Source organism: Neoarius graeffei, chromosome 7, assembly GCF_027579695.1.
Source record: "Neoarius graeffei isolate fNeoGra1 chromosome 7, fNeoGra1.pri, whole genome shotgun sequence".
In the NCBI taxonomy this organism is placed as follows: domain Eukaryota; kingdom Metazoa; phylum Chordata; class Actinopteri; order Siluriformes; family Ariidae; genus Neoarius; species Neoarius graeffei.
This window is the reverse complement of record NC_083575.1, coordinates 56828149-56847049: the sequence shown is the minus strand read 5'-3', so window position 1 is coordinate 56847049 and position 18901 is coordinate 56828149. Positions and strand designations below refer to the sequence as shown.

General features: G+C 39.4%; 1 protein-coding gene across 5 annotated transcripts; it reads left to right on the top strand.

The window, feature by feature from the left end:
- The first annotated feature begins 159 nt into the window (after positions 1-159).
- slc17a5 (solute carrier family 17 member 5) lies at positions 160-18343 on the top strand. Of its 5 annotated transcripts, XM_060926050.1 has the most exons (13): positions 189-277; positions 2906-3046; positions 3202-3330; positions 3402-3595; positions 7870-8103; positions 8200-8287; positions 8385-8471; positions 8555-8673; positions 11575-11736; positions 11925-12057; positions 12297-12444; positions 12852-12942; positions 14068-18343. In XM_060926050.1, exons 4-13 carry the CDS (start codon positions 3497-3499, stop codon positions 14197-14199), a joined length of 1293 nt encoding a protein of 430 aa, XP_060782033.1. In that variant the 5' UTR covers positions 189-277; positions 2906-3046; positions 3202-3330; positions 3402-3496; the 3' UTR covers positions 14200-18343. The 5 variants fall into 5 exon arrangements, with proteins under 5 accessions (XP_060782029.1, XP_060782032.1, XP_060782033.1 ...); XM_060926049.1 differs by having other exon boundaries at positions 187-277; positions 2957-3046; positions 3202-3595; XM_060926051.1 differs by lacking the exon at positions 3202-3330.
- The last annotated feature ends 558 nt before the right edge of the window (positions 18344-18901 follow it).

The window sequence follows — 18901 nt, the reverse complement described above, 5'->3', positions numbered from 1 at the left end:
GCAAGAGACAACATCATACCACAAACAATGCCAGAAACACCACCACCCGTATGTGACGTGTTGTTCAGAGGCAGTGCAGGGCAGTGTACGAACCAATGATAGAATTGCTATGAGTGAAGCCACGCCCACACTGTGTCATTGCGATTGTTTCTACGTCCGGGAAGTAAACATTTCGCATAGACTGTGTGAACGATGGACCGTGTGGCATCTGATACAGAAACTGATGATTATGAGCAGCCTTTGCTTCATCGGAAAAAGGACGATGGCATAAAAAGAGGTGAGTAATTGCTATATGTACATGCGCATTTTGGTAACTGATTTCAGCAGCAGAAATCAAAACAGTAGATACCCGGTAGGTAATGTGGCATTAGCGAGGTAAATAACCCGGTGTGTGTACAGTCCCGGGCATGTAGGCCGGTGTTGTGATTTGAGTTGTCAGCAGTAGGTTACGCTTCTGCAGACTGCCGTTAAGTTTTAAGTGGACTTTGATAGCTACCAAGCAAACGCTAGCTGTAGTCACGTGGTCCCGTGTGTAGCAGCACTTATTCAGGTCATTTCATTCACTTTACATCGCCGACTAGTGCATCTCAAAATATTGGAATATTGTGAAAAAGTTCGGGGTTTTTTCTTAAGTCAATGCAAATGAGACATATAAATATGTGACAATAATAAATATTAATTGTAGTCACTGGGTTTTACGCCTAAACAGAGCATGGCTGCCAATAAAGTCTTTCAAGAATCGTCAAGCAAGTCCAGTTGCTCTCTTCAACCAACCACAGATAAACATTTCGTTCTTAACAAACGACGAGCAATCACATGCCGTTCAGTGACGTCATTACGAGGTCACCTGACTTCTCACTGTTCGAGACTAATGAAAACAGGCGCATACACACACAAACATACAGTGGTGCTTGAACGTTTGTGTAGAATTTTCTATATTTCTGCATAAATATGACCTAAAACATTAATCAGATTTTCACACAAGTCTTAAAAGTAGATAAAGAGAACCCAGTTAAACAAATGAGACAAAAATATTATACTTGGTCATTTATTTATTGAGGAAAATGATCCAGTGTTACATATCTGTGAGTGGCAAAAGTATGTGAACCTTTGCTTTCAGTATCTGGTGTGACCCCCTTGTGCAGCAATAACTGCAACTAAACGTTTCCGGTAACTGTTGATCAGTCCTGCACACCGGCTTGGAGGAATTTTAGCCCATTCCTCCGTACAGAACAGCTTCAACTCTGGGATGTTGGTGGGTTTCCTCACATGAACTGCTCGCTTCAGGTCCTTCCACAACATTTCAATTGGATTAAGGTCAGGACTTTGACTTGGCCATTCCAAAACATTAACTTTATTCTTCTTTAACCATTCTTTGGTAGAATGACTTGTGTGCTTAGGGTTGTTGTCTTGCTGCATGACCCACCTTCTCTTGAGATTCGGTTCATGGACAGATGTCCTGACATTTTCCTTTAAAATTCTCTGGTGTAATTCAGAATTCATTGTTCCATCAATGATGGCAAGCCGTCCTGGCCCAGATGCAGCAAAACAGGCCCAAACCATGATACTACCACCACCATGTTTCACAGATGGGATAAGGTTCTTATGCTGGAATGCAGTGTTTTCTTTTCTCCAAACATAACGCTTCTCATTTAAACCAAAAAGTTCTATTTCGGTCTCATCCGTCCACAAAACATTTTCCAATAGCCTTCTGGCTTGTCCACGTGATCTTTAGCAAACTGCAGACGAGCAGCAATGTTCTTTTTGGAGAGCAGCGGCTTTCTTCTTGCAATCCTGCCATGCACGCCATTGTTGTTCATTGTTCTCCTGATGGTGGACTCATGAACATTAACATTAACCAATGTGAGAGAGGCCTTCAGTTGCTTAGAAGTTACCCTGGGTTCCTTTGTGACCTTGCCGACTATTACATGCCTTGCTCTTGGAATGATCTTTGTTGGTCGACCACTCCTGGGGAGGGTAACAATGGTCTTGAATTTCCTCCATTTGTACACAATCTGCCTGACTGCAGATTGGTGGAGTCCAGACTCTTTAGAGATGGTTTTGTAACCTTTTCCAGCCTGATGAGCATCAAGAATGCTTTTTCTGAGGTCCTCAGAAATCTCCTTTGTTTGTGCCATGATACACTTCCACAAACATGTGTTGTGAAGATCAGACTTTGATAGATCCCTGTTTTTTAAATAAAACAGGTTGCCCACTCACACCTGATTGTCATCCCATTGATTGAAAACACCTGATTCTAATTTCACCTTCAAATTAACTGCTAATCCTAGAGGTTCACATACTTTTGCCACTCACATATATGTAACACTGGATCATTTTCCTCAATAAATAAATGACCAAGTATAATATTTTTGTCTCATTTGTTTAACTGGGTTCTCTTTATCTACTTTTAGGACTTGTGTGAAAATCTGATGATGTTTTAGGTCATATTTATGCAGAAATATAGAAAATTCTAAAGCGTTTACAAACTTTCAAGCACCACTGTATAATATATAATTTGGATTGGATTATCTTTATTGTCCCTGAGTGGCATTTTGGTTTGAAACAGTAGTCAAAACCAACACGCACAAAATATAAATACAATGCTATAAAATCCATAAAACAGGATAAACAAGAAAGGATATACATTCTACAATAGTTGTCATCATACTGTCAATGAAAGTCTGTTTGTCTTTTCAAAAATTCTGGAAAAGTACTTGAAATTCACATTTGAAAATCTGCACAAACACTAAATATTAAAGTTAAACATTATAGTTGTGTGAATAAATATTGGTTGTTCAAAAGTAATGTGCATTGGCAACATCCCAAACATTGATTTATAAATAACGTTGACTTACAAATGACCAATACCCCATTTCTGTATTTCCTATAATATTTGTTTCAGACCTTACTTATTGTACGTTAACTTTTCCCCCTTGAACTGTCTGGGAAGCAGCTGTCAGGTGAAAACACCTCCTCACTGACAGAAGTTTGCAGCATCTAAGCTGTAATGGAAATATTTTGCAAGAATAACTTGGAAGTCAAGGTGTGTCTGTGGCCTTGGCTCTAGACATTCTGTTGGATATATACAGGATTAGTCACAATTATGTTAACACTAATGGATTATTTTTCTCCTGAATGTGTGGTGCGCCGTGACCGCTGCTGGTGTGATTGGGTTCTACTTTTTTGACATCCCAACAGTGACATCAGACGTCTACTTACAGATGGTGCAGCATTATACCATTGATGAACTTCCACTACAGATCCGATTGGTTTCTACCATTTAAGTGTTCACATAATTTTGACTAACCCTATACACATTGTCCACAGGTAGTAATCATCCATATGTATATTTGTGTGTCATTATGTACTTGTTTTGAAACATCTTTTTGTTCTCACAGCTCCTGTGCTAGGTTCTTCACGTTATGGCCTGGCCTTACTGTCCTGCTATGGCTTCTTTGTGGCGTATGCACTGCGGGTGAATCTGAGTGTAGCCATGGTGGATATGCTGAAAAACAGTAGCAGCAGTACCAGTGTCAACGACTCTGTGTGCCCGAGGCATATCGGTCCAGCACGGCCCAAACATAACCACACAGTAAGAACAGTTCGGTTTACCAAGACACCTGTACTGTACAGTTTCTATGAAGCTCATTAACAGTATATGGTTTTCGTGCTTTAAAAAGGAGTGGCCAAATTAATGAAGAGTGCATTATAATAATTAGGGAAAATACATATATTTATAAAAACTACACTTGCACTCAGTGTTTAAGGTTCTCTAAATTAGATTCAATTTAGATTCAGTATGCTGTCTTCTCCATTGATTTAATCTTTAATAAAGAGGCTCTATTGTGAAATTTTTTGGCTTTTAGACTTCAAGATATGCCAGCAACAACCAGAACAAGGAATCTGTTCCTAGTGTAATTTCTTCAGTTCACTGTATTTGTGTGAACCATTCAAAGATGTTTAATTATGTCACATGAGAGATACACTTGTGTCATCACTTTAATTTGCCCGTGGTTGCAGTTCATATACAGTGCAAGTGAATCTTATCCTGTGCAGGAATCTTATCCTGTGCAGGAATCTTATCAAAGCTTATCCTGCGCAGGGTCGTGGGTAAGCTGGATCCTATCCTAGCTGACTGTTTTTGTCAGGTCAGTCAATTTTGGCTGCTACCGGTAAACATGTAATCTGGTACTACCTGTTTCATGGTCGGGTGGCCGGCGACTAAACTGGCTCAACCCACCTGTTTGTTTACAAGCAGTGTGGGTCTGGGTGGATAGACACCTGGCAAAACTAAAAACAATATTTGCAAAGGGTGGATGAGCTCTTTTATGAGCCAATGGCCATTTATCACTCTGCAGCTCTCCAGCACCTCCATCGTCTCAACTTAAGTTCTGCCATGGAATCAAGGTTCTGGAGCAGCCAAGTGGCCTTGGTTTGTGCACCCAAGTCCGTAAAACTATGCACACACTGTCCTATGAAATGTTCAGACATTCTTTCTTGGATTACTAAACCAGCTTACACAAATTGCAGAGGACGTCCTACCCGACACACAGTGCGGCTTTCGACCTGCAAGAGGCACCATCGACATGATCTTCGCCTTACGGCAGATGCAAGAAAAGTGTAGGGAACAAAGAACTCCTCTCTACACAGCCTTTTTCGACCTGACTAAGGCTTTTGACATGGTGCACAGAGAAACTCTTTGGATAATTCTAAGTAAATATGGTTGTCCCGACAAATTGATTATGATGATCCGCCTACTTCACGATGAGATGACTGCCTCTGTCATATGTAAAGGTTAACAAGTGGAACCATTTCCTGTGAAACTTGGTGTTAAACAAGGATGCGTATTAGCACCCACGCTGTTTGCTCTATTCATGGGTGCTGTCCTGCAATTGGCAGAGCCACAGCTGAGAAACCTTGGAGTACAAATAATGCCGCTTTTCCACTACAAACGCGGCTGAGCCGTGCCGTGCCGAGTCGAGCTGAGTCGAGCTGAGCGGGGCTGTTGGAGTTGCATTTCGACTACAACCGCGCTGAACCGTGCTGGCTGGACACATTGGGTGGAGTTAGTGAAAGTGGGTGGACGTCACGTGATGTCGTTAAGCAGCGCAAACAGTGACATCAGTGACAGTGGCGGAACAAGTCAGAGCCGGGCCGGGGGCGGGGCAAATGACCGGGCATTTTATTAAAGCTTATCATAACATAATTTTAGGCTACAAAATGTCCGCAACTGCGGTGTTTACCAATTTCAACACTACCGGGTGCAACTATATGTTATTTAGTACATCAAGTCCTTCAAACGAACATGTAACTCAGAAACAAAAAACATTAGGATACTGTACATGGCTCATAATAAAACATCAATAGCCTATACTGCGCACATTATTTGAAGGGCATACGAATGAGCGCTCAGAGGTTGCAACGGTGACAGGAAGAGTCAGAAATAAAAGGAGGGCGGTGCAAACCTCACTGAATGCACTGTGTTTACCAATTTCAACACTACGGGGTGCAACTATGTTATTTTGTACATTAAGTCCTTCAAACGAACATGTAACTCAGAAACAAAAAAACATTAGGCGACATACTGTACATGGCTCATAATAAAACATCAATAGCCTACTGCGCGCATTATTTGAAGGGCATACAACGAGCCTTGCGCTCCGCGAACTCGTCCACGATGCTCTGTATGTCACTGATTCAGTGAGCTTTTAAGCGGTAGTCTCACGACCCGAATAGTAAACAATAAACATGGAGGACATTGAGTCGTTAGTGTTGCTGGTCTTGGTGCTGTGGCTTGTTGTCACCGACAACGCCAACAGATACTGGCAAGAGCGTATAGATGAGGCGAGGCGCATAAGGCTTCAGAAATTCTCGCAATTCGTAATTATTCTTCTTCCGGGTTTGCGGTGTTTACAGATCCCAGCGCGCTCGCGGGGCGTGTGTGGGCGTGTGAGGACACTCCTCCTCACCAATCAGTGCACAGGGGAGTGTCTGCTCACGCCCCTAGCCTCACTCGGCACGGTTTGGCTCGCTTCAGCCCCACTCCAAAACGGTGCGAGTTTTAGGGGCTAAGCAGGGCTGAAACGAGCTGAGTCGTGCTGGTTTTTGGTAGTCGAAACGCGAGCCGTGTCGGGCTGAAGTGAGCTGAAGTGAGCTGAAAAAGGGTAGTGGAAAAGGGCCATAACTTTCCGATTCGATGGTAATATGTTCAATCTACAGCGCCTACAGGCTAAAACTAAGCTGTCTACAGCCTCAGTTGTGGAACTTCAATACACTGATGATGCTGCCGTCTGCTCAACTACAGAAGCTGGGCTGCAGAGAATAACGGATGCCTTTGCAGAAGCCTACAAACGTCTTGGTCTATCACTGAACTGCACTAAAACGGAGGTTCTGTATCGGTCTCCTGATACCACCTCCCCAACCGCTACACAGCCTGAAATCACTGTTGATGGAATCACTCTCAAGGTAGTTTCACACTAAGTATCTTGGTAGCTATGTGGCAAGTGATGTTTCTCTTGATCGCGAGATAAACAACAGGATTAGCTCTCCCGCAGCAGCTTTCGGCAAGCTGCGCAAGCGTGTTTTCGACAACCATGATCTTGAGTTGGAGACCAAAATACGTATTTACCAAGCCATCATTATATCAACACTTCTGTATGGATCTGAAACGTGGACTACCTATCACTACCAAATGAAACAACTCAAGAAATTCCACCAAAGATATCTTCGAACAATCATGAATGTGAAATGGTATGATCGTGTCACCAATGCTGCAGTTCTTGACCGAGCTTGCCTGACAAGTATCGAGGCTATGTTACACCAAAATAGACTAAGATGGTACGGACATGTGGTGAGAATGGATGCGCAATGTCTCCCAAAGCAACTTCTCTTCAGTCAACTCTCTACTGGAACACGTTGTGTTGGTGCTCCTAAGAAGAGGTACAAGGATGCCCTTAAAAAAAGCTTTAAAAACTGCAAGATTGATGACTGGGCTACAGCCCCAGCAGATAGATTGGTTTGGCGGAGAACGGTTTGTAATGGCATCAAGACCTTTGAGACCAATAGACGGAAAGCTGAAGAGGAAAGACGTGCAAAGCGAAAGGTTTCTGAAGCTCTTAAACAGTTGGCAGCCTCCTAGCTAGATGATTGGATGAATTTCTCCTGGATCGCCATGCTCGTGTCGAGTGGCAGTGATGATGATGATGATGACAGTGCAAATGAATATAACTTAAGTGAAGTTAGACAGAGCTTTGAAATGACCTCATACTAGACAGGAAACTCAACACTAATTCACTTCATTTGTTCATCAAAGATAAAACTCCACATGACCAGTAGTTAAAACAGTTTTTCCAGCTACTTTTTCATTTGTGTACAGTATGTAGGAATCCATTGAGAATCCAGGTGAGTATGAATGTAAGTAGTCGATTATGCTCTGGATTACATATTCCTTCTGAAATTTAGAACTGGTTTCAAAGGCATCTTTGGTTTGGGTTGTGTGCCAAATGTTAAAGGCATTTTCCTTTGTTGAACATGATATAGTATTATGCGTTAACCTAATGTTACCTGGTTGACTCCTGCAATTAAGCCACATTGCTGAAACTCGTTCCAGAACTAGTTCTAGGAAGAAAAAAAAAAAGTGGTGTTATTCATATTTTGTCTAAGACCCACAGTCAGGCTTCTGTGTTTATAATCATTCATGGACGATGGGAGTTTCTATGTTAAAACTGAGAAAGTCACTCTACAGCGGTTTGTTCAAATAATTAGACCTTTTCAAGGTACAAATAATTAATGTATCATAAACACTCAGGAATAACAAATGTATGAATATAGCACCTTATGCACATCAATGATATTTGCCTTCTCCAGGCCAGCGTATATGACTGGGACTCAGAGACTCAGGGCTGGATCTTGGGCTCCTTCTTTTATGGTTACATCATTACTCAGATCCCAGGAGGCTACATGGCACGCAAATATGGTGCCAAATGGCTGCTGGGCTTCGGCATTCTGGGAACTGTGATTTTCACTCTGCTAACACCTGTGGCTGCAGACCTGGGAGCTGGGTATCTCATTGCAGTCAGGGTAGTAGAGGGCATAGGGGAGGTAAGCATCCTTGATGAGATGTGTGTATGTGCGTCTTACCTTATGGTTTGCAGTGTAAATTTTGATTCTAATGCTATACATGTTATGAGCTGTTAGGGAGTGACGTTTCCTGCTATGCATGCGATGTGGGCATCCTGGGCTCCACCCTTAGAGAGGAGTCGACTGCTTACTATCTCTTATGCAGGTAGAACTGGACATATTTAGTATGTAGCATGTAGTAATGTTTTCTAGGATAGAAGCATAAGAAAATCTGTTGTGTGTGTGTGTTTGTTTTTGTTAAGGTGCCCAGCTTGGCACTGTAGTTGCCCTTCCCCTATCTGGTCATATATGTTTTTACCTGGATTGGACATACGTCTTCTATATATTTGGTGAGGTTAAGATTTTATGGGGGGGGGGGATTTTGGATTGATTTTTAGAGCTAATCATTTGCACCATTTCTTTGTTGTTGCAGGAGCTATTGGGCTACTCTGGTTTTTCCTGTGGGCTTTTCTGGTCAGTAACAGCCCTGACACACACAGAAGGATATCAGAGATCGAGAAGACCTACATAAAAGCTTCCTTGAAAAAAGAGGTAAACATTATATTTTTAAAGTACTTCATCTGCTGGTCTATCATAAGTCATGAATAATTCAGTTGCTTTAAAATTAATGGAGCAGTTGATTTACAAGGAACACGCATTATTTAAAAATTATTCGCTGAAGGCGAAGTGAATATTAGTGCATAATAACCGAGACGAGGTCGAGATTATTTTTCACTGAGCCTGAGGCGGATAATTGTTTTAGTATCAATACACAGGTAATTATTTTTTTTAATCGTATTAAAAAATCTTTTATTTCAAACTTCAAAAGCGGCATGTAAATGTAATAACGGAGCGGCATAGGGTTGTCACTTATCTATGCTGAGTCACATAAAATACTTTGTTTTGAAATAGATAAAATAAATCACAATTCCACCTTTGAATAGTTTTAGACCAAACTTTGTAGCATCTTTAGTGCTTTTAGGAAAAGCATTTTCTTTCATAATATTTGTGACTCTTCCTCACTTACAGTGGCCAAGCGCTTGGCTGCCATTTTGCCGAGTCGTTCAAAGTGATTATCGAAAAATAGTCTGAGTTTCTCGACCAATCAGTGCATGCCATTTCCTATAATTACATCTGTATTTCTACTTAACGTATTTATTATCCCCTGCCAAACTAAGTCCGGTCACATTTTCGTTTCCGGGCTATATCTTTAAAACTACTGAAGATATTTTCATGAAACTTTGTACACATATCAAGCAACATGTGAACTGGTACCTTTTGCTGTATTGGGTGTATGAAAAGAAAGTATTTTACAAATTTTTACATAAATAGATTTTGACTTAGTTTCTAGGAGCAATTTTGTTTCCGGAGCATATATCCAAAACTATTCATGATACGGATTTGAAACTTGGTATACATGTTAACAAGGTGATGTAGATGTGCTTTTTCATACTAAGAAATTTGAGAAATTTAAATTTTTCATGTTTCCATGGAAACAATTTCAGACTTAGTCTCTCAGGTTAGTCTTAGGGTAGGTTTTGTTTCTGGAGCAGAACTTGAAAACTATGAGTGGTATGGTCTTGAAAGTTGGTATATGTGTTAAGTAATGTATATGTGCCTTTTGATACAAAGAAATGTGAGAAATTTTAATTTTTAGCTCACCTGGACCAAAGGTCTGGTGGGCTTATGCCATGGGCTACTGAGGTCAGTGTAAAGAGGTAGGGTTGGTTTCCTGCAGCAGAACTTTGAAAAATGTGACAAATACAGTGGTGCTTGAAAGTTTGTGAACCCTTGAGAATTTTCTATATTTCTTCATAAATATGACCTAAAACAACATCAGATTTTCATACAAGTCCTAAAAGTAGATAAAGAGAACCCAGTTAAACAAATGAGACAAAAATATTGCACTTGCTCATTTATTTATTGAGGAAAATGATCCAATATTACATATCTGTGAGTGGCAAAAGTATGTGAACCTTTGCTTTCAGTATCTGGTGTGACCCCCTTGTGCAGCAATAACTGCAACTAAACCTTTCTGGTAACTGTTGATCAGTCCTGCACACCGGCTTGGAGGAATTTTAGCCCATTCCTCCGTACAGAACAGCTTCAATTCTGGGATGTTGGTGGGTTTCCTCACATGAACTGCTCACTTCAGGTCCTTCCACAACATTTCAATTGGATTAAGGTCAGGACTTTAACTTGGCCATTCCAAAACATTAACTTTATTCTCCTTTAACAATTCTTTGGTAGAACGACTTGTGTGCTTAGGGTCGTTGTCTTGCTGCATGACCCACCTTCTCTTGAGATTCGGTTCATGGACAGATGTCCTGACATTTTCCTTTAGAATTCGTTGGTATAATTCAGCATTCATTGTTCCATCAATGATGGCAAGCCGTCCTGGCCCAGATGCAGCAAAACAGGCCCAAACCATGATACTACTACCACCATGTTTCACAGATGGGGTAAGGTTCTTATGCTGGAATGCAGTGTTTTCCTTTCTCCAAACATAACGCTTCTCGTTTAAACTAAAAAGTTTTATTTTGGTCTCATCCATCCACAAAACATTTTTCCAATAGCCTTCTGGCTTGTCCACGTGATCTTTAGCAAACTGCAGATGAGCAGCAATGTTCTTTTTGGAGAGCAATGGCCTTCTTGCAACCCTGCCATGCACACCATTGTTGTTCAGTGTTCTCCTGATGGTGGACTCATGAACATTTAACATTAGCCAATGTGAGAGAGGCCTTCAGTTGCTTAGAAGTTGCACTGGGGTCCTATGTGACCTCGCTGACTATTACACGCCTTGCTCTTGGAGTGATCTTTGTTGGTTGACCACTCCTGGGGAGGGCAACAATGATCTTGAATTTCCTCCGTTTATACACAATCTGTCTGACTGTGGATGGGTGGAGTCCAAACTCTTTAGAGATGGTTTTGTAACCTTTTCCAGCTTTATGAGCATCAACAATGCTTTTTCTGAGGTTCGTAGAAATCTCCTTTGTTGGTGCCATGATACACTTCCACAAACATGTGTTGTGAAGATCAGACTTTGATAGATCCCTGTTCTTTAAATAAAACAGGGTGCCCACCCACACCTGATTTCCATCAATGGGATGACAAACACCTGACTCTAATTTCACCTTCAAATGAACTGCTAATCCTAGAGGTTCACATACTTTTGCCACTCACAGATATGTAATATTGGATCATTTTCCTCAATAAATAAATGACCAAGTATAATATTTTTGTCTCATTTGTTTAACTGGGTTCTCTTCATCTACTTTTAGGACTTGTGTGAAAATCTGATGTTGTTTTAGGTCATATTTATGCAGAAATATAGAAAATTCTAAAGGGTTCGCAAACTTTCAAGCACCACTGTAATATCCTGAAACTTGGTATATAGTTGGTATATAGGGTGGGGGATATAGATGACTCTGTCTTCTTGTTCTTCTGGTATAGCTGTCCCCCACTTCAGCCTACATCCCCTGGCTGTCCATTCTCACATCTATTCCACTATGGGCCATAGTTGTTGCACACTTCTCCTACAACTGGACATTTTACACACTGCTGACTCTCTTACCCACTTACATGAATGACATTCTGGGCTTCAGCATTAAGGAGGTTAGTGTATCTTCATGTATAAGGCAATGATTTGATCTCATCCATAGTGAAGAGTGTTCCTTTCTTTGAGGAAGACTGCACATCTGTATTTATGTTTGGGATGTTTTCTGAAAATTGCACACAAGTATGAACTTGTAGCTACTTCTCATTAAGAAGAGTGCTGTGTTTTTTGATGTGTGTGACATTAGAATGGGATGCTCTCTGCTCTGCCCTACTTGGGTTGCTGGCTGATGTTTATGGGAGGAGGTCAGTTCGCAGACTACCTGAGGGAGACCTGTCTTTTCCGCACTGTGTCTGTGCGCAAGGCCTTCACTATAGTCGGTGAGAAACTGATCACCACCATGGGAAAACCTTTGTCTGGTGGGGAGGGGGGTTAGGGGTTGCTGTGGTCAGCATCTGCATTGGAAGAAGAAGCAAATTCAGAAACTGCTGTGTTGTGGAATATCTAATTTAACTTGCACTATAGGAATGCTGATGAGAGTGTAAAGCCATTATGTGATTTCTTTAGTCAGTTTCATTGGTAAGATCTTGGGTATGTGTGTGCATGCGTGTTTGTTTAGGTTTGGTGGGGCCAGCTGTGTTCCTGGTGGCAGCAGGATACACTGACTGCAACTACATTCTGGCTGTTGTTTTCCTCACTGTCTCCTCGAGTCTGGGAGGCTTTTCAGGATCTGGATTTAGCATCAATCATCTTGACATTGCACCATCGTAAGACTACCAATGTTTGTTTAGGGGTTTTTTTGTTTTGTTTTTTTAAAACAAGAAATGGTAATACCTTATTATCATTTATCAGTCATCATGTTTCATTTAGCCATTATTTTATTCACTAACACATACAGTAATTGTACATAATATAAATCAGAAAATAAAAGATTTTTTTATTGAAAAAATGTAAATGATATTGAATGAAGTGATCTGTTAAAAGTAATAGTGTCTGTCTGCCTCAAGATTTGATCACAGTTTACAAAGGCACAGACAAAAGCAAGGGACTACACGTCACATATGTATCTGCAACAAATTGGATTTTCTTTTGTTAAAAACATTGTTTCCAAACTGTTGACCAGTAATGTACTATATGATAAATTTGCAGCACTCATAGTACATTCTGTCCTCAGGTATGCTGGAATATTGCTAGGAATCACAAACACGTTCGCAACTATACCTGGCATGGTGGGTCCTGTGATAGCGAGATCATTGACCAAATCTGTAAGTTTGTTTATTGTTGTATATTCCATACCTTTTATAGTCCTTTATAAGGATAACCCAACATTTGTTTTATCAATTTTTTCATCTGATGGTTCAGGCCTCTGTAATAGTTTGCAGGGTCCGTTTGTGAACTGGTTGATTTACCCCCATTTAGGATTTTTTTTTTTTAGATATTTTTTTGGGCTTTTTTCACCTTTATTGGATAGGACAGTGTAGAGACAGGAAGTGAGTGGGAGAGGGATCGGGAAATGACCTCGGGTCGGAATCGAACCCGGGTCCCCGGATTTATGGTATGGCACCTTATCCACCTGAGCCATGATGCCCCCAGGATTTTTAAGTGCAGATTATCAGAAGTCCCTCATGTTTAATGCTCTGCCAGAGTATGTGTATTAAATCTGCTTTGGCAATTTTCACTAATCTTAATATACATCCTATCCTGTACATCAATAGCACGCCATCTACAATTATAACAGCAAATTATAAGCAACAAAAACAAATGTTGCATGAATAAGTGGTTCACAAACCAGTCCTCAGGGCCTCACATCAGGTTTGTTACTGTTTTAGGTGGACTCCCATCCTGCAGTCATTCTGGCTGTTTGTTTATAAAATTGTACATCCTAACCACAGCCCATTGAAATTCTTTTAAAAATTCTCATCATGCAGAAAATCCATTGCAGTCAGGTGATTCTGAGGAACAAATCATTTCAAGATGCATCCTAGTGGTGTGACATTAAATAAGTAAACAGGATCATTGAAATCTGATTTGACTCATGTTGACTTTACCTATCAGCAGATGTGAAGTCAGTCCTGTCGAGAACTTGTTTTGTATGTCCTTAAGAACTTGACTGCCAGTAATAATGCATTTTCCGTCATGCTTCAAACTGTCTGGCATTGACGTGTATCTTACAGGGTGTCTGAAAAGTCAGGAACCAGTAAAACTACATATACTTATTTATTATTTTTAACATATGCTGTACATGTTCACCCTTAAACACGATACATTTCCTCAGCTGTTGTATCATGTTTTTGTGGGTTTTGCTCACCATATTCTCATTGGTACCTGACTTCTCAGACACCCTGTATGTCGACACTGGCTAATATATTAATCTGCTGTTCTGGTTTCAGAACACTATTGTGGAATGGCGAACAGTCTTCTTTATCTCAGCTGCTATAAATTTGTCCGGGGCTGTCTTCTACACATTGTTTGGAAAAGGTACAGTACAGCCTTGGGCAGTCCAGAACGTAAATATAGAATAAAAATGTTTTTAAGGGATTGAAAGGACACTGTGGCATGAAGAATTTGGAGGATGGATTCAGATGCTTCTGTTTGAAGATTTTGAATGTTGTCTCACATTTTAAGTTTTAAAAGGATATTCTGGTGTTTTTTGATCTGCCATTGTTTTTTCCACTTCTCTGTTACTTTGAAGCTTTTTTTCTTTTTTTTTTTTCTTTTTATAATTTAGGGAATCAATATTTTCACATCACACTTGTCTTCAGCCAGCGTAAATCTAAAATAGCAGAAATTGTCCTAAAACCAGAGGTGGCTTGTGTATCGGAGTAGGAAGGGAAGAGCTGATATTTGTCAGCTGTTGAACAAATATTAATCTTCATAAAGTCCTTGTTCACAACTCTGTTACTAATTACCTCTTTTAAGTGACCAACAATTTAAAAAAAATTATTTGACAGAAGTCATGTTCTGTTTATTTCTTCACCTTTCTACATGTTGTCCCATAATTGTGTAGCTCACCCATTGCCTAGCTTAACTTCTGTAGTGTTATTATTCCACCTAGTGGTCAAAAATGGGAACTGTGAAAAAAGGGACGCAATGATGCTGCTATACTGGCTCTGTGAACATTTTTAATGGAGGAGGAGGAGCTGGCAGAATATTTTTAAACCAGTCCAATGTGGCAACCCTAAGATCTTATTTTAGAGTGCATAATTAGACTTAAATCTAAGGAAGTACAGACTGTGTGTCTATGATGGGCAAACCCATTTCTGTTTTAAAATATATTACAAAGATTAGGATCGGGGAAACGGGGAGTATGGACTGGATAATGTCTGTATATGAGAAATGCATGCACACCATGGTGACTTTGTTTCCCATATAAAGACTGTGGGGAAAGATGCTGCAACATGGCATGCTGAATGAGGGTGTGTTGTCAAAACTCATCTCCCAAGTACACGGATTCACTAGATTGTAGTCTATAGTTCTAGTAGAGTCTGATGGCCCCTTGACTTAATTTTGTTTGAAACTATGTTGTTAATCATGTTGTCCTACCCCATCAAAATCTATGGTCGTGAGCGCTTGCTTAGAATTCCAAATATTTTAGAGCTAAGAAACAAGGTGCCTCACCAGGTGTTAAGTTGGTCAGTGTGAATAGTGAATTATGATATTACAAAATCATGATGTACAAATAAAATGAACCTGTCTGAAAAGTAATTTTATTGAAGGGGAAAGCACGTGGGACGTCACAGACTCTTCTTTACTTCTGGTAGCGGTTACTTTCGCTTTATGTTGACTTTATCTAGATGAACACTGCAAAAAATTGAAAACTGAATTTGAGGAGAAAATTACAATACCAGTGAAGTTATCTTCCTGCATGGACAGATAATTTTACTTGACAAGACATCTTGGAATAAGTTGGTTGCAACCTAGAACTAGGTTTAATAATCTCAGAATTGGTGTCTTGTATTCTTCTAACAGGAAATGCTAGATTGTTTCAACTATTTTCAAGATATTTTCACTTGCTAAGATATCATTTTTTGCAGTGCATAATTTCACAAACCTGGTCTATTGAACCAATGGAAACCAGGTGAGTGGGACTGTAGTCTATTGAAGCAAAAATTAATAACTATTTCTTTTTAAGTATTAGTCTCGCCAGACCAATTCTTACCATTTCTTTGTGCGTGTCTGGGGGGGGGGTCTGTTTTTTCTCTCTACTTGCTAGGATATTCTTGTTAAAAATGTTTGTAAATCTGTAACTGTAAAGGGTGGTAATGTTCAGTATGTGCAGAAAGAAATTCCTCTTGAGCTACAAGTCTTCTATCAGCAGTGACTGATAAGTAGGTCATTGCTCTCTACGTGCTATTTTGCAACCCCGAATCAGAAAAAGTTGAAATAGGATTATTCAATTTAAAACTGAAAACAATGATTTGTTTAAAAAAAAAAGAGAAACTTTGACCTGTATTGCACCTAAAACAATAAAACAGCACTTTATTTGATGTTTTACCTCATGAATTTTATTTTATTTTATTTTATTTTATTGCTTAAATAAATACTTTTCAGTTTTGGTTATTGTAACCCATTTCCAAAAAGTTGGGATGGTAAGGCATTTACCATTTTTACAATGGTCACATTCCTTCTCATAACACTTAACAGATGATTAGGGGCTTGAAGACACCAAGTTATGAAGCGTTTCAGTTGATATTTTGTTTATGCTATTCTTCCTGCAAACTGGTCTTCAGGTGTGCGAGATATATATACTGTGTGTGTGTATGTGTGTGTATATATATATATATATATATATATATATATATATATATATATATATATATATATATATAAAATATATATATTTTTTTTATTTATTTATATTTTTTTTCAAAATTTGCCACACATTCTCTGTTGGGGACAGAGGGAACAGGCATCCTCCTCTTCTGCAGCCAAGCCTTTGTAATGTGTGCAGAATGTGGTTTAGCATTGTCTTGTTGAAATGTCCCCAGAAACCATGTTGTCTTGAAAGTAGAATATGTTGCTCCAAAATCTCAGTGTACTTTACTGCATTAATGCTGCCAGCGTAGAAGTGTAAGTTACCCATGCAATGATAGACCCTGGCTTTTGGACTTGTTGGTAACAGTCTGGATGGTTCTTTTCGTCTTTGGATTAAAGCACACGGTGTCCATTTCTTCCATAAAAGCCTTGGAATACTGATTTGTCTGATCACAATCCACATTTCAATTGTGTGATGGTCCATCCCACATGCCTCTGAGCCCAGAGCAGTTGATGGTGCTTCTGGACACAGTTAATATAAGGCTTCCTTTTTGCACAGTAAAATTTTAACTGGCATTTGTGGATGTAACTCCATATTGTAGTGCTTGACAAAGTTTTGCCAAAGTAATCCTGAACCCATGTGGTTACATCAGCTATAGATGAATGATGGTTCTTGATGCAGTGCCGTCTGAAAGATTGGAGATCACGGGTGTTCAGTTTAGGCTTGCGCCCTTGCCCTTTGCACAAAGAAATTCCTCCAGATTCCTTGAATAGTTTAATGATATTATGCACCATAGGTGATGAAATATCAAAAATATCTTCCCATCTTTCTTTGAGGAACATTGTTTTTAAACATTTCAATAATTTTCTCATGCATTTGTTAACAAACTGGAGATCCTCAGCCCATCTTTGCTCCTAAGTCGAGGCCTTTCCTGGATACTGATTTTGTACCAAATCATGATTACAATCGCCTGCTGATATCACCTGTTTCAAATCATATGATCATTTTAATTTTTCCCCCTCATTACTAGCCCTAAATTGCCTCATTCCAACTTTCTTTGGAATGTGTTGCAGGCCTGAAATGCAGGAATGGATATATATTAACAAATTAAATGGCATTAACCAGACAAAACCTGAAATATCTTGGGTTTATACTGTCTGGAAAAAAAATACAAGTTAAAGTAAATTTAGAAATCACTGCTTTTTTTTTTTTGCATTTTCATACCATCCCAACTTTTTGAGGTTGCATATTTTTATACTTATGTTCTGAATTACTGTTGGTTATAATGATTTTGAAGACAGTGCAAATATGATGTAAAGTTTGTTTTATTTTTTACGTTAATAGTAAGGAAATGTCTGAAATCCACTGGGCTGGAATCAAATTGAATCAATTTTTTTATTTGTTGAAAAAATGAGGGGAAAAAAAAGCCAGTATTGAGCACCTACATAATGTTCTTTTATTTAATCTTGGGATTGTGCCTTACTTTTATTGTAAGTCTGTAAAGCAGCTGAATTGTAAAACACTTGGCCAACAATCTGAGATTTTACATTGTTTTCATTTCTCTCTGTTTACATTAATGTGGGTAGTATGATGTTATAAAAGGGAGGAGGTATCTTTGCTTGTTTTTGGATTCTTAAGGTTTTTTTTTTTTTTCTTTAGCTTATTGTAATTTATTGTTTACATGAGACATGAAGTCAGATATCTCAGGAATGGAGATTATGGAAAGAAATGGATGAGAATGAATGATCCCTTAAGCGAGAAGAACATTTGTCCCCATGCAGTTTGCTACATAGCTGTAGTATTGTGTAAGCCATATTCAACATTCATCAGTGAAAAGTCTTGTATTCACTTAATTTCCCCAACTATAAAAAAATCATGTTAATTCAAAGTAATTAAAATGCGTAAATCAGTCTTGTGCTGTTTGGTTATTTTGTTTTGCTGATACATAGTTTAATATGGGGGAAACCTAAATAAATAAATTAATTAATTGGTTCCAAGTCTAAAAACAAGAACACAAAATGAACATTGAATTCGTGCTAATTCTTCTTGAATGACTTGTTTTGATTTTATGCTCTGTTCACAATCCAAAGATGTTGGAGGGTTAGCCATGGGGAAGCCGTGGACTAAAGGTTAGAGAAGCAGCTTTGGGACCAAAAGGTCACTAGTTCAACTCCTTGAGCCAGCAGGAATGGCTGAAGTGCCCTTGAGCAAGGCACCTAACCCCCAACTGCTCCCCAGGTGCTGCAGCACAGCTGCCCAACCCTCTGGGTATGTGTGCTCCAGATGGGGTAAATGCAGAGAGAGAATTTCACTGTGTTCTAATGTACATGTTTAGGTTAAAGGTTTAAAATTCCCACTCTCACAAAAAAGTTATTTTAAACATATTAGTATTTTTCATTAAAAACATTGCTGTCTTGGACCAGTCACATGCTAGATAAGAGGATCATACTGTGCCTAAACCTAATGGT

Excerpts from the sequence above, each read along its gene's own strand:
- slc17a5 (XM_060926046.1), top strand. The coding sequence starts at position 193 with ATGGACCGTGTGGCATCTGATACAGAAACTGATGATTATGAGCAGCCT. Across the intron at positions 8,288-8,384 it reads GCTTACTATCTCTTATGCAG|GTGCCCAGCTTGGCACTGTA; the intron begins GTAGAACTGGAC and ends GTTTTTGTTAAG. Across the intron at positions 12,943-14,067 it reads CGAGATCATTGACCAAATCT|AACACTATTGTGGAATGGCG; the intron begins GTAAGTTTGTTT and ends TTCTGGTTTCAG.